This window comes from Perognathus longimembris, chromosome 10, assembly GCF_023159225.1.
Source record: "Perognathus longimembris pacificus isolate PPM17 chromosome 10, ASM2315922v1, whole genome shotgun sequence".
Classification (NCBI taxonomy): Eukaryota; Metazoa; Chordata; class Mammalia; order Rodentia; family Heteromyidae; genus Perognathus; species Perognathus longimembris.
The window spans coordinates 56,824,398-56,849,839 of NC_063170.1; the positions used below are offsets into that span (position 1 = coordinate 56,824,398).

Below are 25,442 nucleotides of genomic sequence, written 5' to 3' on the forward strand. Positions count from 1 at the left end.
CAGTAGCAAGCCTCTGGGGTAGTGTCCCAGGTTATGCAAACACCCTCAGGAGCATTGTGCCTGGCATGTTGAGGTAATAGCCAGCAAGGTAGCCAGTGTCCCTGAAGGAAACAGATTAGACTTGTGGCAATGAGTTCATGCAAAATGAGGGGACAAGGGACATCTTGGACACTTTCATTAGCTAACCATCCCCAGTGGTGCTAAATGCATAATCTAGTGTTTGTATCTACTGAATTGGCTGCAAATCACATGAGGTTCAAATTACATCATGGGAGCTTTCACCAGCTTGTGCAGTTTGCAACCATAAGTGTTACTCCTGATCTGTGTTAAAGCCAAGTGGTGACTTTAAAATTAGCAGCATTCTCATGAAGTGCAGAACTAGCTATTACTGACCTGACTGAAGGTAGTTGTCAGTGACAATTATGAGCTAAAGTAACATGATTATAGGTGTCTGGGTTAGAGTGTAATGTGCCATCAGTCCTATTCCATTAACTCTAATCCTAGGGTTGTGTGTGTGGTGATAAGGGAGGTATTCTCCTATGATCCAGGTGTAAGCCTTCTTATTTCCTGCTCAGTTTTTTGCAATAGCCATTAGTTTCTTGTTCTTTGCTACACTGCACTGCCCTTCTTCAAACCCTCCTGTACGCAGCTGCCAGGATGTGCCCTAGAGAAAAAGTTCACAGCAGTTGGTCAGTCTGTAGCTCCAAAATCCCCTTTGTGGCCTCATTGCAATAGTGAAGCCTGTCCAATATGAAGCCCATTGCAATGTAATCCCATCTTACCTGAACAAGAAACCTCAGTTCTGCCAACTTCAGTGTAATTTTCAATGCCCTAACCAGGCCTGTAGGGAAAAGGCAGATGTCCAGATATGGCCAGGAAATGTCTAAAATGATCCTAAAGCATCTTGAAGAGCCAGAAAGTAAAACAGTGCTCAAAATGAAAGCAAAAACAAAACAAACCTAGAATGATCAGAGAGTGCCGAGAAGACACCAACACCCGAGGGAAGAACCAGTGGTAGCCACAGCTGGGACATTTTGAGCATCTCTGTAATGGAAAATATCCCACAGATAAATAAACACCCATGTGTCCATACTGATATTTTTTTAAAAGTAAATAAAAATTGAGAGGGATACAAATCTCTTGTGCAGGAGAATTCTAAAAAAAATGGTATTAGATGCTGTCATTGCAAGGAGGTGGAGTGTAACACACTGTCTTAGTGTGGGGGCTGTGTGTAGTGACAGAGTAGAATCCAGAGGAAGGAGGCAACATCTCCACAGTGAAGTCATCTGAGACGCACTGCCTCAGCCAAGTAACCAAGTGCAACAGCATGATACGCTGTTAATTGGGTTTAATCAAAATGACATTTTGCCACTATAATCAATCTTAAACACACACACACACACACACACACACACACACAGCCTAATCATGACAAGAGCATTAGACACATCCCAATTGAAAGTTGAGAGAGAGAGAGAGAGAGAGAACAGCATTCCCATTAAAGTTATCTAAAAGCAAGGAAGGTTTGAGAAAAATGTTTCAGCTAAGAGAAGCCCAAGGAGAAAAGACAACTGAACATAATATGTCATCCTGAACAGGAAAGGTGAAAACTGAGGAAAGCTGAACACAGCCTAAGCATCAGTTAACCAGTAATGTGTAAATATAGGCATAGTTGTGACAGATGTGCTGTGCTAAAGATGTTAGTGATAAGAAAATAGAAATAGAGAGCAATGGAGTGTGGTATGTTTGGGAACTCATACTATCATCTTTACAAATTTTCTGAAAATATAAAATAATTCTAAAATAAAAAAGCTTCTTTAAAAAAACACAAAAGAAGGTTCTTACATTAGTGGAAAGCCTCCCTCTCATTACCACCTCTTGAAGCCCCATCTTTCAAATCCTAACTTAAGAAATCTTTGTGACGTAAGAACTTAGGACTTACTTTGAATATTAATTTTAGCTAATTCACCTATTTGTTTTGGCATCCAAGAGTTCTGGATATTTTTCTCTTGTCTCTGTCTGTCTGTCTCTGTCTCTGTTTCTGTCTCTGTCTCTCGTGTGTGTGTGTGTGTGTGTGTGTGTGTGTGTGTGTGTGTGTGTGTGTGTGTGTAGTATATTGGGGTAAAGGAATTGGGGGATAGAAGTTAAGAGAAAGTTTCCATGTATTTGCAAAGCTCCTGAGATAGGAAGGAGAGTGACGTGAGCAGAGAAATACTCATTGTGGTTGGATGTGGATATGGCTATCATAGATGGCATGTATGAACTCTGCCATGTGTCTGGCTTCCTGCCAACCCCTATACAAGTATTCTTTGGGTTTAGACCCACTCATCCCTGTGCTACCGGTACTATTACTATTCACATCTCACAGATGAGGAAACTCCAGCACTCAGGTAGTAACAATGCTGAGATCCAGATCATGATAGGCTTGTTGAATGTCTGAATTCTTCTACCAGACAACCTAAACTCAGCATCTTTTAGGTGTATTACTTTTATAGTAGACCACAGTTTCTCAGTCTTGGTATTATGGATATTTTGAGGCAGTTCTCTTTTCTTATTGGGAGGTTTGCTATCATGAGCTTTGTAGAATGTTGAATAACATCTCTGCTCTCTACCCACTTGATAAAATTAGTCCCCAGCCCCCAACAGTGATGACAATTTTAAAAATTCCTCAACTCCCACTGCATTGAAATCCATGGTAGGGCACTGTATGTCCTTAAGAACAGAATGAGGCTCTGTCTTACATTTTCTCTCCATTTACCTTCCCTTCTTTCTTTTGTTCCCGCATGCTGTTTATATCTTTGATGTATACAGATTATATACACATCCTTTACAGTTCATAGCACAATAATGTGTGTTTAATGGTTGTTTAATAAATGTGTTCTTTATTTCTGCCAACTGATTCCTAAATGCCAAGAATCATAAATGCCACGAGCCCATTCTAGTCCAATAGAAACCTCTCTATCTGAATTTGTAACTAGCTGTTAGGAAATTTAATGCCTGATTTCTGGACACTTGGGATATCTCTTGTATTGGTGGAGGTCTGGCCTCACTAATTTTCTATTGATTGCAAAGAGTGACCTAAGCTAGGCATGATGGCACACAGGAGATTGAGGCAGGAGAAGGAGAAATTCCAGACCAGCCTGGGCTAGTCTCAAAATCACAACAACAAAAATACCAATGTGAATATTCATTAACCTTTTATTGCTCCAGGAGCTCACCTGCTCAGGACCTAGGAGAGGGTGACATACATTAGGTTGCAAAGAAATAGGGATATGTGCAATGGATGAACTATAATGATTGAAATGAACTCTTTGGCCTAGGCCTGCAATTTGGATGTCACTTAAGGAACATAGCCATTTTCTCCAGCAATTCTTTCCTTCCTTTCTGCATGCAATCAGAGTTTAGCAAATGACTCCTGACTAGAGTTTCATTTCAGCCCCCTTGAGGATGGACAGGTAGTGAGAAAGAAAAGTGATTTCTGGAAAGTTTCCAGAAACCGTAGGTTTTATATTACTAGAGTGTTGATTGCTTGACATTAGTGGAGCTCAGAGATTCTTCAATGCAACGTTAACACAGGCATTATCATCATATAATGCATTTCGACCAAGAGAGTCTTTACTTAGTAGTGTAGCTCCCAGCATACACTGCTTCACTACTTCTCAATACATCCAGCCCAGAAATATCACTTCGTAGAGATGTTTGTTCCTTCTTCTGTTCATTCATTGGTGTTCTTTGCTACTTTGAATATAGCACTGCAATGCCAATTTTCTTCATAATTATATGTAGTGGAAGAGATCCTTTTTAAATTTAATTTTAGTGTCAAAGTGATGTACAGAGGGGTTACAGTTACATATGTAAGGTTATGAGTATATTTATTGTTCAACATTGTTACCCACTCCCTGGTTTTCCTCCCACTTTCTAAGTATACTTCAGAGGAATTGTTTCAATCGTTTGGACCACTTTTCTCAAACTCAGCACTCATATTGCTGTAGTCCTAAATAACTAAATAACTCAGTTATTTCTAACTCTGCTCTTTCCCTTCTTCTTCTTCTCTGTTGCCAGAAGGAGGGACCTGTGAAGTGATTGCAGCGCATAGATGTTGTAACAAGAATCGCATAGAGGAGCGATCGCAAACAGTGAAGTGTTCCTGTCTCCCTGGGAAAGTGGCAGGGACAACAAGAAACAGACCTTCCTGTGTTGATGGTAACTTGCTGCTTTTATTCTTGTCCCTTGGTGTTCATCACAATCTTCACTACACTCATGTGTTTCCTTGTTTCAAGTAAATATGGTTCAGGATGATGATCAAGGTGTATGCGCAGTGCTAGAAAGTTACACACATGTCAGCCCTCAGCAATCACTTTGAAATTTCTGTTTTTCTGGTTTGAATGCTTATCCCTCCCAAATTCATGTTGAAATGAGGTTGGCATTGTGGTGAAATTAGGAGATTGGACCTATGGGGGAAGGGATTGAACCTAGGGCTCTACCGTCAGGTTGAAATTAATGCCTTGTAAAGGATGAGCTTGGCCCCCTCTTACCTTTCTGTCTTCCAATGTATGACAATGCAGCAAGAAGACTTTCACCAGCTAATAGTGCATTGTTCTTCTTCCATTTCCTGGCCTCATCCTAAATTATTCACTCACAGGTGTTCTGTTATGGCAGCACAATATAAATTAAGACATTTGGCTTGGAGGTTTTCATATAGCTCTGTGTTGATGTCAAGAAGATAACTAAAGGGTATTTTTTTTTTTACTTCAAGAAATTTAAGAACCAGTTCATTTGAGAAATGATGTTTGATTATTGTGATATATAATGATAATGGTGATACTGATATAAATACAAAAATATTTAATATTTATTCAAAAGATGCTGATAAGTGCTTACTATATGCCAGCTGTAACTTAAGTTCTCTGAGTACATTTATGAGTAAATAGAACTGCACTATTTTACTAAACAATCCTCATGTACTATTTTCCCCAAAGCCCTATAAAATATTATATTAGTTATCTATTTCTATGCAAAAAGTTACTTCCAAATTTAATAACTTAAAATAAGAAATATCTCATAGTTTCTATGCAACAAGAATTCAACTTAGCTGAAATGTTCTGGCTCAAAGTTTCTCATGTAGTAGTGGTCAAGTAAAACACAACTTATTTTAAGAAAGTATAATCTCTGTGCATGCCTATGACCCTAACTACTTGAAAAACCAAGATGAGGAAGATCATGGTTCAAGGGTATCCCAGGAAAAATGTTCTCAGGACCCCATTTCTGTTATTAACTGTCGTTTCAGTAATTCAGGAAGCTGAGATCTGAATAATCACAGTTTTATGCTAGCCTGAACAACAACAGAAAAGTTTTTAAGACCCTATCTCAACAGAAGATGGGCATCATGGTTTGTCTGTCACTCCAAGTGTAAAGAAAATGTAAGTGGGAGGATTGTGGTCAGAAAGTGAGACCCTATCACAAAATAACTAGACGTAGAAGGGTTGGAGGCATTGCCCAAGTAGTGGAATGTCTGTGTAGCTCTGAATTCAAACCAGTGTCCGCCTCAAAATGAAAAGAAAGAAGAGAAAAGGGAAAGGAATGGAAATGGAAATTAAAACAATATAAAGAAAACAGATTTAGAAAAAGAAAATTAGAAAGAAGAGGAAATGAGAAAGGAGAAAGAAAACAGGAATCCTGGTCACCCTGGCAGGAAACTCAGCCCCACTTCATGAGATTTGTAAATCCTTTAGGTAGCTTCTATCTTATTTCCCTTGTTCTTGGGAGTCTCTATTTCTGATCTGTTTGTGTCATTCTCCTGCTAAAGGATGGGTTCCATCTTTGTGGATTTGCATTTTTATTTCCTTGTGAATTCCAGACCTATATTAGTATTTCCATGATGTCTTGCCAGTTTTGCTAACAAAAGAGCACAGGTTCAGAGCCTTCTTCTTGGTACATGTCTCATATTGTAAATACATATTCTGATAAGATGAGGGTGATTGGCCTCATTTAGGTCAATGTGTCAACCTGTGCCCAATCAAATAGAGCAAAGGGACAAGTTCCGTGGCAGGTACAATTGCCCAGTCTGTATTATGAGAAGTCAAAATATTTTTAATGGATGTGGTAAAATCAGGCTTGGTTACAGATGGAGCTCTCCTCTGGTGCAGTTTCTTCCAGGAATCTTTTAGTAATATCTGGAGACATTTGGGTCTGTAGATATTTGTCAAATTATGAGGGTGAACCTGTTATCTAATGAGTAAAGCCCAGGGATGCTACTAAGCATTTTATAGCACACAAGTTAGCCCCTCTTCAATAGTGACAGGAATTTTAAAATCAGTTGACAGAGGTGCTGAGCAGAGAAATTTGTATTGTAGAATTTTTTTGTTTTACATCTCGGTCAACACCCCTCTGCTAATGCAGAGGGGCAGGCAAATAGACCAAAGAATCATTTCACTCTCATGCTGGAAACTATTTGTAAAGGAAGCCAGTAAGCATTGCATAACATGAAACCATAATGGTCTCTCATATTCTTTGCCAAAGAAAGCATTGACTTTGTTAACTATAAATCTCCATTTGAGTTCTAGTTCATTTTTATCTCTAATGACTTAGACATAGAATTGCCTCCCTAGACACTATGTTGAAAATGAACTGTACAACTTGTGTGGGGGTGGGGAAGATGGGAGGGAGAGAACTGGGAAAGAGTGAGGGAAGGGGTGATACTGTCCAAAAAGAAATGTATTATTTACCTGACTTATATAACTGTAACCTCTGTACATCATCTTCAAAACAAAACCAAAGAAAAGAAAGAAATAGAATGGCCTTTGGGTTTTGGATGCAAGACACATAGAGATGTTCGTTTGCTCTGTTGCCAGAAGGGGAGTACCTTTAGCTCTAAATTTTTGTGAGAAGTCAAGTTACATGCCAGTAATGTTTTGATCTAAGTGCATATTTATTAGATCTTGACAACTGGATCATTAGTGTGGTTGATTCAAACAAGAGGACTATAATCTCTATCTTTCAAGAGAAAAAAGTCCATAAACTAAAGGACTTTTTTAGATGCTGGTTATTTCCAGTTTACAAAAAACATTCCACTCTTAAAAAGTCCTTGAATCTATTAGCATGCATAGGCATATTACTGTGCATGAACTATGATCAAAATTGCTTAGGCGTTCTAGATTTCCATGTGGAAAATAAACATGAAGTAACAATGTAATCTCTAGAATACTGGACTGAAAAGGTGCGTGTGAGCAGCATCTCAGCTGTGCGTATTACTAACAAAATGACTAGACAAGGTACATTTGCTTTCTAACTTAAATGTCATCATCTGAAAGACAGGAGTACAAATAATTTATACTTTCTAAAGCTTCAGGCACAATAAGAAAAGCACATATGTAGACAAGCATGGAAGCACACGCTTGGATTTTTAGCTACTCAAGAGAGGCAGTAGAGATGAAGGGGAAGGGGAATGAAGTTCAAAGCCAGCCCAGACAAAAAGTTTGGAAGACTTCATCTCAACTAATAACAAAATTCTGGTGTAATGGTATATGCCTATCATCTAAGCTACACAGGAAGCATAAGTAGGAGTATCACAGTCAAGGCTAGCTTGGGCACAAAAGCAAGATTCTGTCTCAAAAATCATCAAAGCAGTAGGGTAATGGCGGCTCTTGCCTTTAAATCCTAGCTATTCAGAGAGCTGAGATATGAGTATTATATTTCAAAACTGGCACAAACAGAAAAGTCCAAAAGACTCTTATTTCCAGTTAACCAGGAAAAAGCCATGAGGCTAGGTGTGGCTCAAATGATAAGAGTAATACGTTAAGGAAAAAAGGCAAGTGAGACTTCAAGGCTCTAAGTTCAAGCCTCAGTAACCACCAGCACCACCCCCCGCCCCCGCACATACACAAATTACCAAAGCAAAACCATCTAGGGACATGGCTCAAATAGAGAGTACCTGCCTAATCAATGTAAGGCAAACCTTGACTTCAAACCCCAGTATCCCCCAAAGACAAAAATATAAAATCATATATTATAATCTATGTCATATATTTTAATGTACAAGGTCTATCTCATATCAAACTCTCACTAAAGGAGGGTATCTACCTCTTATTTTATTAGTAAGTATGAACAATCCCTGGAAAGAAAAAGGGACAGAGAAAGAGAGAGAAAGAAAGAATGTGTTATAAAATTTTGCATCCAACCCCATGGCCTCTTCACCACCATCTTTTATTGAACTGCCTTCCAGCCAATTATACTAGATACCGATACTGCTAGTAAGTCATATCTAGAAGTGATACTCATCGCAAGAATGTTAGAAACTACCAAAATCACCCTAATAGCATTTCCCCAGATGGTCACTGCTGTGTATAATAACTTGTTAGCCTATGTTCTTCCAGTCTTAGTTCCCACTAAGGAATAAACTCACCTTGTGAGTATGGCACTGGACTAAACTTCTGTAGTACTGATATATTGGGGATTTCATCCACTTAAAATGTGATGAACATTCCTCAAGTTAATCTATATTCTTCAAAAAATATTGTGAATAGTTACATAGGGTTTTCAGAAATCAATGCACTGTCGTTTACTTGACTGTCCTTTCACTTCTGGCACATTTTAAATCTTTCTTGTATCCCTTGGCTTATTTCTCTATGAATAGAAAGGCAATTGCTTCCCTCTGTGCCAGCAGTGACAATATGTGTGTGTGTGTGTGTGTGTGTGTGTGTGTGCATACACCACGTTTACCCTAAACATATTATGTCTTAGCTAATGCGTCTCCCATGGTAAGTGGTCCGATTATTGTTGGTCACTTTCCTCTGAAATGACAAGTCACTTGCCTTCTACCATGTTAGGAAAAATAAAATAGCTGTGATTTTTAAAGGAATCACATATTGAATTAGGACTTAAAATCGGAAAGCAGATTATTCAATGGGACTGAAATTTGGGGATAAAAGTGATGTATGTATTCAAAAGCATAATATGTACTTACAGAACATTTTGAGTGGAAATTTCTTTTATAATGGTTATTTCATTACCCAAAAACTAAAATACACATTTTCTAACTTAAATTATAGGATAGCCATCAAATACTTAAAAAGAATTATATACTCATACCAGCACCTCCTACACTTCTGAAGTAAAATGTTATATTCTATTACTAAATTCTACAATCCAAATAAGGTTAGCAATGTATTGAATATCTTTGGTTAAGAGCAACTAAAAACACAATGTAAATCTTTTTAGATACCCCCATTTCCTTCTGAGGAACTGAAAGAAAAATAAAGTTTCATAAAAATGGAGTTGAATTCAAAGCATCTATTTAATGGTGGAAAATTTCCAAGCAACTAGCATAAGGTAGTGAAAAATGAACTCTATAATGCCTGTGCCTGTGACATTAGATTTTATTATTATTTTAATCCAACTATACTCACCAAAAGAAAGGATTCATCTCAGAGTTTCAAAAATAATGCAGTGCGATACCAATAGTCTTTATAACGGAAGCAACATCAAGAAAGAGGGGATTAACCATCTATTTCATGGTGTAACTCTCATGTTGTTTTCTCTATTTAGAGTCTACTATCATGTAATGAATATCATTGTGTTGCTGTCATTGTTGGTCCATTTGTTTGTGAGACAGGATCTCCTTGTGTATCCTTATCAGGCCTTGAACTCTCCTCACCTGACACAGTATCCTAGTGTTGGGACTGCAGGCAACACCATGCCCAGCTATAACTGTTTTTAACTTGGATAAAGATGTGGGGGGAAACTCCCCTATTGGCGAGTAGTGGAGCTACTCAATGAATTGTGGACTTAAGCTTCCCTCTAGTAAAGTGTCTTCACAGTGTGTTCTCAGGTCTTCCTTCTCTTTTACTGTAAATGGGGACAGTTTAGATGACACAGATGACTGTCGATTTATACTTAATGTTCTTGTTTTCTTGTGTGGGATCAGCAGTCACAAGAAATGGGGTTAAGACAAGCTTCCACTTGAGATCCTTTTAAATTATATAGCATTGAAAATGTCAGGTTTTTCTTTTTAAACTCTTATTCAATACAATGAAAATCATCATAAAATGAGTGCTGGTGGTTCATGCCTATAATCCTAGCTACTCAGGAGACTGAGATCTGAGAATCATGGTTCAAAACAAGCCTAAGCAGGAAAAGTCCATGAGACTTTTATCTTCAATTAACCACCTAAAAACTGGAAGTGGAGCTGTAGCTCAAAGTGGCCAAGCAAAAATTCTCAGGGACAGCACTCATGCCCTGAGTTCAAGTCCCATAACCAAAAAAAAAAAAGTTGTATTTCTAGTAAGTTTTGTGATAGGAAAACAATCCATAAAATTACAGTATATTTTGTGCTGGCTAATCACATGTAAGTCTCCAAGGTAGTTAACAATAAATAAAATAGATAGGACTCAAACCCAGAAGGACAGACAAAGAAGGACACAGTAAGAGGAGAAGATATACAAAGAATGAGAAGAGGTAAGGATCACAGAGAAAGGGTGGTAAAAAGCAAATTAATAGATATTTACACAGAAATTTAGAAGGAAATTTAATCATCTATTCATAAAATGTTTCCATTCGTTTTTCTCAAGAACCATTTGTTTTCCATCTTTCAGTTTATGACAATTCAGAAAAGTAGTATTATTTGATAAACTAGGACATGTTTTTGAAATCACATTGTGTGAGTTCCAGAATCTGGATCTCTGTAAAAGATTTCTTTTGGCACTTGATCAGCTTTCCATAGAATAATATGATGTTCATACACTGCAATATTACAGTTAGTAGCCCCTTCCTCACCTTCCAAAGCATAGTATATTAAAAGCTCAGAGAAGTTCTTCAGGTAAGAGACTGAAGCTATACTATTTTCCACACATTTTTGAGAATGAACCTTTTTCTAAGTAATACTCTTATGCATTATTCAGCACGACACAAACATTGGGCTCTGATGCTGTAGTTAACTGCACTCTGTGCAGTTTGTCTTTGGTTTTCATTCCTACGCCCATCGGTCAAGGTTTCTCCTAAGTCTGGCTGACCAAATAGTATAGAACTGCTCCCAATAGTAACGCGTTTACTAATATCTCATCAACATGTGAAATTCGACCGAAAGTTGGAAATCACCTATAGACCTTCCAGAATGAACACAGCATAAGAAATTTAAATCCTTATTCTTATTTATAAATATTGACCAGTTCAAGGACAAAGGAAATGACCTGTTTGGGCCATTTGTAAGTGTCATCCGCATACAATGGAGGGCCACAGCAATGGACTGGTGTGTCAGATTGGGAATGCCTGTCAGAGCAGCTGTCTGTGGTCCTTTCTCTCCCATCTCTGTGCAAGTTACCTTTGTCTCTCAAAGCTCACTTCAGCTTGGCTGATGAACAAGAGCTGTGAGCTCGGCGTGCTTCATCAGAAATAAGAACTCGCATTTCCGGAAGAGAATTCCACTGTTCTTATGAAAGGAGCCTTTCATGGCATCATTAGTAAAATTAGCTATAATTATTTAATTATAGGTAAATTCCCTTTTGAAATTGCATTTGGTCCCTGATTTGACACTTACACCTGTCCAGTTATGTCAGAAATTTCAGTCTTTACTCATAAGAGAGATGAAAGGAAGAAAGAAGAGCTGACAAAGCCTTCTCATGATGAATATATCTATTTTTTCTTTAAGACTAAAATATCATCATCTTCATCCTCATCTCCCCTACTCCTTCTCCTCCTTCTTTCCCAGCTTAGAACATCAGTTACTAACTGGCATACCACTGGCAAAAGAAAAAAAAAAAGCCACCAAAATAAACTACTCAACCCTGTTCCTTAGGCTAGCAAAATATTACAACAACTGACCTTGCTTACCTTAGACAGAACACTGAAGTTTCCCAGAGGCCTCACTCCTTAAAATTACACAAATCTTTGGCATGTTGATGTCACCAGCCTGATTCCTACAGTTTGTGAAAGGCATAAAACTTGGCTCACATAGTCATTTTCTCTATATCCTACTGCAGAGTTAATAGGCAAATTATTATTGTTTTTCTTACTGTGCTGATTACACTGGCCTCTAACCCCTAGTCTTCCTGCATCAGGATCCTGATTACTATGATTATAGGAGTGTTCCACAATGCCTAGCTATTAAGCAAATTATTTTTATTTAATTTTTGGTACAAAAGTGGAGGCATAGATTTGAAAAACATCATTATACTTGACTACAGTCAAGTATATAGTTATTTTTCAATGAAAATTTTTAAAGGAATATACAAAATCAACAAAGCAAGCAAAAGATTACACTCTCACTCTCTTTGCCTTCCCCACTAAACTTCTCACATATTAATTACCAAAAGTACCACTGCTACTAGGTTTCTGTGCATCCTTACAAGAAAAAAAAAATGAGGCATACATGGGCCTATAGATGTGCAACAGACCAAACTTTATCAATGAAAGTGGTTATCACATGCTATGGAATGACCTGCAATCATAGGTTTCAGCATAGGAAAGTGCCTTAATTAAGTTTACCATGGGAGAAATAAAAATAACTGGCATATATTTTTAAAATACTCCACATCATTCATCTGAAGAAATGTAAATTAAATGTAACACTGAAATAGAATGTTACATCCATCAGGCAGGGATGAATAGTTTGGAAACATACCAGTCCTGAGGAAGAAGGAAAGAAAGATGACATTCAAATTATACGTGGTGACAAACAGCTTATAAATTCAATTCGTTAGCCACTCTATTCTGTTTGTCTCACCTAAAGGGAAGATGATAAATAGGAAATTCTATAATGAGACTGGGTATTTAGGAAAATGCTACAAATTATCTGTGTTATAACTGCTGGTATTGGTTTTATTTACCAACAATCCTTGGATGTTTAATTCCTTGTTAAGTGTCCACTTCATGAATCTAGATATTTAAGAAAGGGAGAGGGGGAGGGGGAATGAGGGAGGAGGTAACAAACAGTACAAGAAATGTCTCCAATGCCTAACGTATGAAACTGTAACCTCTCTATACATACAGGTATGTAGATAGCATAAATTTATAAATTTCAGCAAAGCAGAAATTTCCAAAGAGTGGCCTTAAAATCATTGGTTTCCATTTGTCTCCAATGACAGGTGTTTTCACAGACATGGGTTATTTTTTTCTGATATGCAAGCACGGTTAATTCTTATTTTTTGTCCTAGAAAGGGGGGAAATATTGTTCTAAATCTAAGGAGTCAGTTCCTTATCTTTCTATCTGGGCTTCTGCCTAGACAAGGCAAGATTTGGGGATCGTGTGTTATTCATGTGCTGTCCATATGAATAACAAGCGAGCCTTGTCAATTATTTCACACTCCTGTGGAAATCTATAGTCCTGTCCTTCTGCAACAGAACTGGAAGCTGCTGTGGATATTGGTGTATTTCTATGTAGAAGCTTCTTATAACTTTATCAAAGCAAGTAGCAAAGCCTACCTGCATTCCCTCTGAGGACCTATATGGGAATATATGTAGATGAATGATGGTTTGGAAAAATTAAAGGTTTGCTTGTCTGTCTCAAGTTTCTTCAATTTCTGAGAGAATAGCCTCAAGCTCAAATGAGCCAAGACTTAACCAGCGGCCAAAAACAAAGGCACAGATAATTGAGTTCAAAAGCTATGCAGAGACTCATATGTAATATTGAAGAACTGAAGGTATTTTTCCACACTCCTGTCTCAGGCTACTATGGGCTGAGAAGGGGGAGGAAAAAAGGCATGAATATGATAGTGAGGCAAAAACAACCTACCCACTGTACACAGAGACCAGCATCCTGGCAGGAGTGAGGCATCCATGACTCTACACACTCTATGATGTTTGGGTTGCTTTTCAGCACAATGATTTCAGCAGGAGTCATAACCAACAGTCCCCTCAGCCACCTTAGCCTTATATTCCTCATAGGTGATCCCCAGAAAATGAGAGAAGGACTCTGAGTTCCTGAATAGGCAGAGTAGTCATAGCCAGAGCAACTCATGCACAAAGTTTACAGGACCAGATGTGTTTGAGATCTTCAGCTCATCTATGACATTTGTGACACTCTTACCTGCCTACCGTACCACATTACCTATACAAGGGAGCACAAGTCCAAAAGTTCCTGAGTTTTTTGGTATTTTGCATTATTACATTAAGGATAGAATTCAAATGGCCAACTAATATTACTTGGTCTAGTAAATTAATGAAGCAGTATAAATAGCCACTAATTCAAAAGAAAGTGCTGTATCTTATGATTCAGAATATCCCTTAGTAGTTTTCTTTTGTGCCTTCATGTTAATTGTCCTTTTGAGGAAATGTGTGTCCTTACCAAATTCTCCAGGATACAGATAACTTAACACCCCTCAAAGGGGAAAAGAATGGTCTGATGAGAGTGTTCCTTGGTCATGAAACCCAAAGGCAGACATGTCTCCACAGCAAGCCTCGAGGCAGCTAAGAATGCTATGGGCAGCCAGGCCATGTGTGCTCACCAGAGTTTTGTCTCATGCATGTTCCCTTTCATCTCTAGCTCTTTCTGAGTATCTGCCACATTCTCTTTTGGGTACAAGCTGGGAGTCTAAGTCTGTCGATGACAGCTGGAATTGGTCTTCTAAGCTCTGTGGAGAACTAGTTTACAAGTGGTAATATCCTTGGTTTCTGACTGTTGAGCCTCCATTACATGTGAATCCTTCTGTATTTCTGTGGATTGCTTCTTAAAATCCTCACAAGAGTCTCAAATGATGGGTACTACTGACAAATGAGGAACCTGATGGCTTCTTCAGACATGGTAGAGACATGAGATTCCTAATGGGGAGTAGCTAGAAATAACTGGCAGGAGCCCATCAGAACCATGGGTAGGAAACATTCAGAGTGCCTGCCTACTTCCTGAATTCATGTCCTTGGAGATGGATGCCATTCTAGCCTATTGGCTCTTATTTAAGCATCCTCTCTAGCACATATCATTATCAACATTGGCATGCCATCTGTTTCAGATTCATCAGGCTCTTTCTATCCCTTAACTACAAAGCTTCATTGATTTAGACTCTTGTCCTGATTTCACTTCATCTTTCTGATTTAAAGTGTGAGTGTTTCTTCTACATTCCCTTCTCATTCCTATTTAGCTCTTCCTTCCTTATTTATTTAGTTTATGTCATCAGCTCTAAAGGTCCCCCCTTCAAACCACCATATCGCAAACTAATGATGTCCTCCTGTCTATCCCTGGAGTATCCTGTATAGCATTTATAGAAAGTTACTATAACATACTATCATCTTTATTGATTTGTGATCCCTTATATTAGAGAGAATCACTCACCCATCCATTCAACTTTTTGGGGGGACCATCAACTGGATGTGTGGATGTCTGGAATGATAATATACTCATCACGTAATAATGAACAAGAATGCCCATTGTTCCCTTGGAGCCCAGAGTTCAACAAGGAGACAGATGTTAATTTAGCCATGTCAAAAAATGCACATGCAGAAACTACACATTCTGACGGGAAAAGATTCAGTTCTTAAAAGAGGATGGGAAACAAAGAGTGTGGAGGAGGTTGGGGATTTGTGTAGATTTGTACAGACAAGTGACGAGACATCTGAGATGTGAGGTAGAGATCAAGGTGATTGGTGAACATTCCAGCAAAGAGAACAGTATGGGAAAAACCCGTAGGTTTTTATTAACACCTTAAGAGAAAGTCACTGTGACTCAAAGCCAAAGGACAATAAGAATATAAGTAAGAATAAACTGAGAAGACAAACAACAAATAATGTAATAACTAAGCTGTGCATCTCCTCTTCCTAATTTATACATAAACAGGAGAGGTGCTCATTAAGCAAATGATGGAGGACTCTGTAGTGGCAAACTGGATAGTGAGCCCACCTGGTATTTTGTGATAAGAGATAGTATTAAGAAGCTCCTATGCAGTGTCTCACAACAGATTTCAAAACATCTACACTACAATCTCAGACAAATCCCAAGCAAAACAAGTGACAATGTCTTTTTGATATCAGTAGACATGGATAGCTTTCACACGTCTTATCCACATGATTGCTGTCACCTGCATATCTAACCTGCTCTTTACTCCTGACCGCTCATGCTGCCACAAAGAATTCTCACAGCCAGCCCCAAATCAAATGAATGTAGCTGTGAGTCACCACTTTTCAATTCTCCCTACGAATTTCAGATAACGTTTAATGAGGAGGGGTGAGCTATCAGAGTAAGGGGATTTCACCTAGGGGATAGTTAAACACATAAGATTTGGTTCATTCGCCTCTTGATTAGAGTCTTTCTTTTTCTACTCCAATTCATGTCCTTACAAATTCATGATGCCCTGTTGTATGTAGCACTCCTACCCCCATCTGCACAAAAGAATACCTGAAATCCCATTGCTGAAATCTCAGGTAGCACGTGAAATTCAGATGTGCATGCAGGTGGAGAAGAAAAATGGATGATAGAAAAATGGATGATGGAAAAATTCATTGTTTCTTCCATTGCCAAGTCCAGTTTCCTTAAATCCTTCAAGCACTTGAGTTTGCAAATATCAGAAAAAAAACTCATGCAGAATATTCTCTACCATTCTTAGCATTGCTTATCTCTCAGCCCCAATACAGATATTAAGATTGCATTCATTCCCAGAAAAATCAGAGCTTTCTCTGGAACAACAGAAATCTTCAGCCTGAAGCACAGAGCTCCCTGCATCTTAACTGTGTTTGCCACTTAACAGGCACAACTCCTTTGTCCTGTTAGTCTCCAGGATCCTCAGTCTTCTCGTCTCTGAATGGGGCGTGTAAAGAACACCTGTTAACAAGTCAATGATAATAAGAAATGAGACTTTTTTCTCCTGTAGAATCAATTGATGTGTATATTTTTTTCTAGATAGAACCAATCAACTTCACAGAGGCAGTAAGAGTTGAAATGAATGGGATATTGGTTACTTTTTATAACCCAAAGTCAATCAACTGGAAATTTTATCTTGTGTCACTTTTTAGTTGCTGATAGTGTATGATGTAGTTGGCACCTTTGTATTGGCATGGTGTAAGTGTGATTTTGTAGGGATGAAAGGGCTGTATTGAGGAAGCTATACCCCTGCTTTCTAAATAGAGCCTTAGGGCTGGGATGTACATTAGAGATGGAGTAGTTGCTTCTTCCATGAGACCTTACATTCCAACCCTAATGTGCCAGCACATGTGTGTGCACACACACACACAAACACACACACGTTATAAGATATTGAGAGACTGAAACAGAGGTATCATGAGTTTGAGGCCCAACTGAACTACATATTGACACCATGCCTCAAAGTTTGAATCTGCAGTGTGGAGGAGGGAAAGGAGAGGGTGATAGCGATGAAGATTCTAGAAGCATATTATGTGTATGTATGAAAATAGTACAGTGAGACCCACAAGAAACTGTTGAAAAGGGAAGGGAAATGGGAAAGGTCATTAAGAAAGTATAATATAGATAAGTGAACTTGATAAAAGTACATTATGTGAATGCAGGATGAAACCCTTTTTCATAATTAATTTATACTGGGGCTGGGAATATGGCCTAGTGGCAAGAGTGCTTGCTTCATATACATGAGGCCCTGGGTTCGATTCCTCAGCACCACATATACAGAAAATGGCCAGAAGTGGTGCTGTGGCTCAAGTGGCAGAGTGCTAGCCTTGAGCAACAAAGAAGCCAGGGACAGTGCTCAGGCCCTGAGTTCACGGCCTCGGACTAGCCAAAAAGTTTTTTAAAAATTAATTTATACTAATAAAACATTTCTGAAAAATTAATGACCAGGACACACTCTAGGTCAATTAAAAACTACTAATAAAGTGAATTCATAAATAAACATGTAAATACAGTGTCTTCCAGCTATGTTATGGCCATAAGCAATTGAAGATAGTGCAAACATTCTTTCAGCTGCTACTTACAAGAGGCAGAATAAAATCAGATTTGACTAAAGAACTTCATCAAATCCAACACTTTAGTCACTGTATTTTCCTTACTTGTTTTTTGAAACACTGTTGATAGAACTCAGAGCCCCAAAATTTCTGGGCAAAAGCTCCACTACTTAAGCCATGCCTCCGAAGTTTGTTTGTTTTCACAATAAAGCCTCACATTTCCATCCATTTGCCTCAAATGCACAATCCTTCTGCCTCCTCCTCCTGAGTACCTGGGACTGTAGCCATGTACTACCATGCCTAGCTTGCTTTTGAAACTAGGTCTCACTGGCTTTGTCCTAGTTGGCTTGAAACCATCATGCCATCCTTTGTGTCTCATGTAGCTGGTATTACAGGTATGTATCACCACATCTGACTTATACGCAGCCCTTTCTCTGTTTTCAAGTACACTGAAGAGTTTAACATTACTTATGTTGTATGCTGAGCAATTTTTTACACAGCCCTGAAAAAAGAAAACAAAAAGGCCTCTCATAGACACGTGCTGTTCTTCACCATTCTTGACGTTCCAGGTAGAAACAAAACACGTAGCAGATGAATTTTCACAGCCCTTTTGAACAAAGGAATGCCTCACAATTATTCAGATGGGAAAACTCTACAAATGATTTTGCCAGCCTGCTGGCTGACTGACAGAATTTCAATGCACATTTTGGACTTAACACCGTTTGTCTAAATCATGTCATTTTTGAGGCTTTCGTCTTGCAGGCTCTGTGAGATTCATGAGAAACATGTCTAACACCACCTCCTGTCTAAACCAAAAATGATACATAAAAGGCTCAGGAATGGCCAGATGGAAAGAGTCATTCTGTAAGTTCTTTCTTTTTCTCTTTGATTCTGAGTATTAGAGATGGAAAGACCATTGGGACATAGGGCCTGCATTGGTGACCAAGAGGTCCAAGGTAGAAGACAGGCAAGGGGGTAGTTCTAAAATTGTGTGCTGTATGCTGTGACAGCCTGAGAGTAGAGGAGAGGGTGTAAAATGATGAGAGGAAATGCTGAGTAGAGGCTAAGCTAGATTTACACTGAGATTCTTCCTGTTAGTGTTGAATGGCAAGAAAACAGAGAAGCCACATTTTGAAAGACCAAATCCAGTCTTTATTAAAGGGCCATCGACTGCACGGTAAACTCCTGTCTCAAAGACCAGCAGTCCCGTAAATACACTTAACACTGTCAGAAAACTGGGCCTTGAGAGCTGGAGAGGAAAGAAAGAGCAGAAAAACAATGGCAACAAACCAGATCAGCTCTAAGGGAGAGCTGCAGTGGACACCATGGTGACCAAGAAGAGCCAGGAGGCAAGACACAGGACATGAACACAGAGCCATGTGACATGGTGTAATGGCTCCTGAACTGGCCCAGGCCTAAATAGGGTCAAGTCAGGAGGACAGAGCCATAGGGAGCTAGAAAGGTCACAACCCAAGGCTGGCAGATCCAGTAACTTATTATCCAAGTCCACCCCCTGCCTCGAGGAATTCAGGCATGCCCATCACCTGGGAGGTGGGACTTCCCTGTCTCCACCATGAAGACAAGATGGTGACAGTTAAACTCAATGACCTATCATCCACCACGTAGCCAAGATGGTGCTATTTAAATCTACTCCATTAGATCTCAGAGGATGAAATAGAAGTACATATGAAAATGTCCAGAGTAAAGGAGAAGGGAAACAATGAATCCAATGAATGAAAGAAAGTCACATGCCTAGGTAGAAAAGAGATGAAATAGGTCCAAGAAAAAGTGGGACCAGGCAGGTCATAGGAACAAGCTCATGTGGCATCATGGGAGCTATGGTGAGAGGCTGAAACTGTCCAAAAGTAACAGAGGTGGCTTGTGTGAAAATAAATGGTAAGAGCACATCAGGTCATATTGCTACATAGTATAATAATTAAATAACTTCTAATACAATTTCTATTTATTATACTTGGGGTCATATTCCTAAATGATATATAGAATAAACCCCCAAAGTGTCAGCAAGGATGCAGGTCAATTCTGCTTTGTAGGTCAGTGCTCTGTTGTTGTATCAATTATACTGTCACTCAGAAGAGAACCTAGCATCTTACTAGCCACATCACTGGAAGCCCTGCCTTATCCTTATCTGGGTGAAATTCCAAGGTTGTTGAACACCTTTATGTTGGTATTGCATTGGCAATCACCCTGGCAAGAGGTGATTTGAGCTGGTATCAAGATACTGTAAACATGCAAAGGAAGCACTTCACATTAGACTTGAAACATGTAGTACACCCAGATCCAGACACCTAGACTCATGTGGGGACATCCTAAAGAGATCACCACCTTGGCCATACCCCTAGGTTTTTTAATTGGGCTGAAGTTAGGGACTGGACTTTCATTACTGAAGTGTAATAAGAATTAGGAACCAATGCTTTCGAACAATGTAGTATGGGCTAGAATGCCAAGTCTTTGTGAAAATAGATTATCTCTGTTCTAGTCAGTTTTTGTTTGTCAATATGTCATAATTCATTAGAAGTGACTTGCAAGATTTTTTGCGAGAGTCAATGAAAATAAAGAAATATGTGTGTGTGTATATATATGTATATCTCGTGTGTATATATATATATATATATATATATATATGCAATTTGGTTCTTATACCTCTGCCTTGAGTGTCCTCATCAACTTGATATAACCAATGTAAAGTTTAAATACATGAACAACTAAGTGGTTTACAAGTCTTACAAATCCTGCTGTGTGTTTGGTAAGTACAAGCTATTGTCCTAAACCCAGAGGAAGGTGAGAGGAAAAAAGAAGCCAATGGAAGGGATGGAAACTATGAAGTATGGTCCAATGACACCAATTAATTTGCCTTGTGCCTCAGGGAATAATAGGGAAAATTATTTTTTATGAATGTAAGTTGGAGCCAGATTGCTTTCTTGAGTACCCAGTTCATGTTTAAATTTGTGCAAGTGTTCATTAATTGATCATCTAATCATGTAGTACCCAAGCAGATAAGGAATTGTACAAACCAGAATAAATTAATGGAATATTTGAAAGGTCATTGTGAAACTTGGACTCTGTTTTGAATTTAACCCAAATGTGGAACCAGCAGGTCCCTTTGTGAAAAGCAGGGACTACATTAGCAGAGAGAAAAGCAGTGCCCCACTGAATGTTAATCATCCCTGGAGCTCAGGGAAGGAGGGGTTCCTTTGTGTGACACCTTGGGTTACCTTAGCAGACACAGCCAGCTCTCTATCTCCTGTACAGATTCTACCTACTTGATTAGAAAAGTCTCTGGAGTGTCAGACAGAGCACCAACAGACAGGACTCCACAGTTTGTATAGATTCTGTGTCATTTAGGGGTCAAACAATGAAATGCTTTTTATCTTTAATCTGAGCTTCTTGCTCTCTGGACCACACTATTCCCTCCACCACTCCAAAACATCCTTGTCTATCTGCCAATGATTGCCCCTCGTGTTATTTCCTAGAAATAATTCTCTAGTCTGCTTTCTTCATGTTGTCACCCTGGTGTGGCACATATTCTTTCCATTCACATTCTGTTGACCAGAAGTAGTCCAGTGACTACTGGACTAAATAGAGAGCCCGGGCTACAGAGCCCTTGGCCAAGCTAACAAGGGCATGCTCTGCAAGAGAATACATATCTTTGGTGAAGAACAGACCGGTATATAATAGGCTTAGAGGTTACTTGCAGAAATATGTGCATGTAACATAAAATATTGCCTCAGCTGCTTTTCCTTTAAGTATGAACCATTTGGGTTTCCATCTTTATCATTTCCAACAATGATTTTTCCAAAGCATTGCTTTTCCCTTTCTGAATATCATATTTTCTTACCTATAAAAATTTGTAATAGTTCCTATTGAAACAAAACAGTTCCTAATTAAAAACACAGGGGGTTTTCATTAACTGATGTGTTTTCCTGACTTATCAATAATGCTACAGGTGCGTAAAAGTGAAAAGTTATCTTAATGTTTGATTGCACATCTCTATTCAAACCTTATGACTCCCCAAAAGTTAAACAAAACTCAGACATGCTGTTATTTGCTTTGATAAGGCATTTTATACTTCATAAACTTTGCGTCCTGAGGATTCTTATTCTTTTGCTGCAAAAGTAGCTGATTTAATGTGACATCTGCTTAGCAGGTTATGTATGGTACATTTTCTATTTCTGCCATTTTTATTTTTGCCTTTTGTGAAAGTGTTATAAACATTTCCTCTCCAGTTGGAAGAAAGTCCTCTGTGCGCTGCTGGATCCTAGTGTGTGTGGTAGTAGAATGCACACCTTCGTGGAATTTAGCGCTGAAGGATTTTCTGCTTTACAAGATTATTGTTTTTAATCAGTCAACAAATGAACAAATGGTTGATGCAGTGAAGTATGAGCAAACTAATTTTCTCCAAGGAATTCTTCATGGGTAATTTATATTAAAACAAATATGTAAATGTAGATACTGTTACAGACATTGAAATTAACACTGGATAGGAGGGAAAAAAAGTATTTTGAAATAAGTCCTGGCTTCCCTTTGGATCAGAGGTATGGTCCCTTGATCTCAGTCTGTGGTTCTCAGCATTATCGTGTATCAGAATTATTTAGAGAACTTCTTGCAACACAGATTTCTGAATCTTGTTTTCAACACTGACTCAATATATGCAGGACAGGGAATTAAAATATTGTATGTGCTGCTGCTTTTGTTCTGGAGACCACATTCTTGGAACCACTTACTTAAAGCAGGAGTCAAGAAACTGTGTTTTACAAATCCAAGCTTGTTCCTACAATATTTTATTGGACTACAGACACACCCATATATTCAGCATTTTTATGGCTCCTTTGAGAACATAGTAACAAACATGAGTAGTTATAATAAAGACCATAAGCCCATCACCCTTAATGTCTACTTCCATATGAAACATTGTTGATCCCCTAATAAAGAAGAGGAAAGGGAGTATTTAGGAAGAGAAGACATCTAAGTCTCCTCACTTCCAGGTGAATCTCCCATAACTTCCCTTCATTTCCCTGAGGTAAGAATTAGCTACCAATTCACAAGCAGCACGTTCAATTAGAAAGACAAATCATTTATATATGCCTGTCATTAAAGACTGGAAATTAAAGGGAATTGAATTACACACCTCGGTACCCAATTTCTGCTAGATGGATAGAAGACTTATGTCTAAAAAAGAATCAGAGTCAGCTTTCATCTCAAACCTATCACTCCCAGGAAGGCATAGTGGTTAACTTGCTCCTTTGAGGTGACAGAGGAGCTCCATCAATGTGATGAATGGTTTACTGTCATGTCCAGTTAATTAGACACACACGCTCATCTGCATCCGAAGCACAAGTGGAACAAAGTGTCTACTGCGCAGAACCAGATCATCTGAATACAATTGCTGCTTAATGAGGGCATCTGTGGTGGAGTCGAGTAGTCAGCAGGATGAGGTCGGTATCATTCCAGTGATTCTTGGCTTTGATCACTGAGCAGGAGTTTAGGGGCATCAATTATCTGCCTACTCTATTTCTCTGTTTGTCTGAGAGGAAAGCGGAGGGATCAGCTTCTCTTTTGTGTGCTGAGTCATTTGCTATCACTCTTTGTATGAGAAATGATAAAAAAAAAGTGATTTGCATGGTATTGGAACGATGTCCTGTACTTTCAAAGTGAGTAAATAAAAGCAAACCAACCTTTGTTGAATGTCCATAAATATACCATGTACTAAGTACTATACCGGCTTTTATTTTTGTAAACTCCAACACACATTATGAAATTTATGGGAGACAAGTGGCATCATACCTCTATGGAGAAGGAAACTGGGACTTTTTCTTTGGAAGCTAAAAGGACTTGCTCAAGTTCATCCTACCAGTGATTGCCAGGGTTGACACCATGGGCTAACAAACAAACATTCAATCACTTCAGCTCTCTACTTTAAATCTCCCACCCCCAGTTTTCGAGAAATTCTAATTCTACCAATCTCTTAAGTATCACCAGCTCTGAATCTACTCATTCTTCCCATGAGGCTTCGGTCTACAGAAAATACCCTCCATCCATTTGCCTATCACCACTCCTAAGCTCTCTTGCTTCTGGTGATCATTAATGAGTCAAAAGTCCATTCCAAAAATACAAACAGTAGGTAAATAAATATGGGTGACTGTTGAAAATTTTTATAGCATATAAATTTCCAGAGAAGTGTAACTCAAAAATCACACAAAAAAGCACATTCTGGCCCATAAATTGAATATTTCCAAAGCTGGCAAATCATTTCTATCTCTGGAGTCAATTCTAATTAATTGTTAAGAGCTACTGCCAAGATGAGTTGGAAAACAAAATGAAAGCCGTATACTGCTGTAGGAAGAAAGTGTGAAATAACAACTGAAAGAAGTGACACATGAAGCATAATTCACCAGGTAGGGATTTAAATATTTTATCTGTATTAATCCAGTTAATCCCCCAACAATCCTGTAAAATAGACACTTGTATGAGGGAACTGAGGCACCCAGATTAAATGATATGCCCAATCTACAGGTAGAACGTTGTAGGAAGAGCTGAGATGTGTACTTACCCAGGAACTATGGGGGGTAGCATTCCTGTTGGACAGCAGAGGATAGTGAATGAACAGAATAAGGAGAAAGTCTCCGGGCTTTTTAACCTGCTTTGTGTGTTGGAGCCCTTAACTATGTGGTAACGGTAACACCCCACCCTGCACACTCCTTTCCAACCACTATGCTTTTAAAGGCACAAAATGAAGTGTGCAGATCAACTAAGAAAACCAACCAGGCTAGGTATTGTGGTGCAAAACAACTATGCTAGCTACTCAGAGATAGAGACAGGATTGAGGTTTGAGGCTTGCCCAAGCAAAGAGCTTATCTCAAAAAACAAGCTGTGTGTGGTGGTACATGCTTGTGGCCAGAATTACTAGGGAGGCACAAATAGAAGGATCATGGTTCAAAAACAACCTGGGCAAAAGTAGCTCAAGACATTGTGTGAAAAACTAACTAAAGGCAAAAGGATTGAAGTGTTGCCTAAATGGTTGATCACTTACTTGGTAATGCATTCATTTGCTAGGACTATACAAAAAGTCAAGAAAGAAAATCAATTCTACTGAAATTCCAGTTTTCAAAATACATAGATAGGTTTGAAAATATTAGATATAAATTGGTGGTAGTAATGTCCTGTCCTTTATTAATACAGTAAATAACAAAGTCCATCAGTAAGTCTAATAGCAACCAGCCAGCAAAAATAATATTTAAGAAAATATGCAATAACAATCACATGAAAATCTGATTTCTATTAAGTGACAGCCACAGGTACTGTTGATTGTAGTTTGGTTTGTTGTCTTCTTATATAATTTAAAGGAGGAGATGAATTCCAGTTAAAGGTTAATCAAAGGAAAGACATCAATTTTTTTTTTCAATTTAAGGTCACAGGCATTCTGACTTCTCTCTACTGAAACACTGAACTACACTGAGAGTGGCTTTGGTGTTGAAAAGGAAACTGGATAGAAAAGGCTGAGAGAGGGAACATAACAAGCTCTTTATTGTGCAGCCTGAATAACATCTCTGAGTTTTCATTTTCTGCTGTAAAATGGGAACAAACATCTCATAGAA

General features: G+C 38.6%; 1 protein-coding gene across 1 annotated transcript in view; it reads left to right on the top strand.

The window, feature by feature from the left end:
* Tafa1 (TAFA chemokine like family member 1) overlaps nt 1-25,442 on the top strand; it is a 444,264-nt gene that overhangs the window by 349,315 nt on the left and 69,507 nt on the right. The window contains exon 2 of the mRNA XM_048354882.1: nt 4,063-4,203. Coding sequence (XP_048210839.1) covers nt 4,063-4,203 — 141 coding nt within the window. The remainder of the gene's footprint in view (nt 1-4,062; nt 4,204-25,442) is intronic.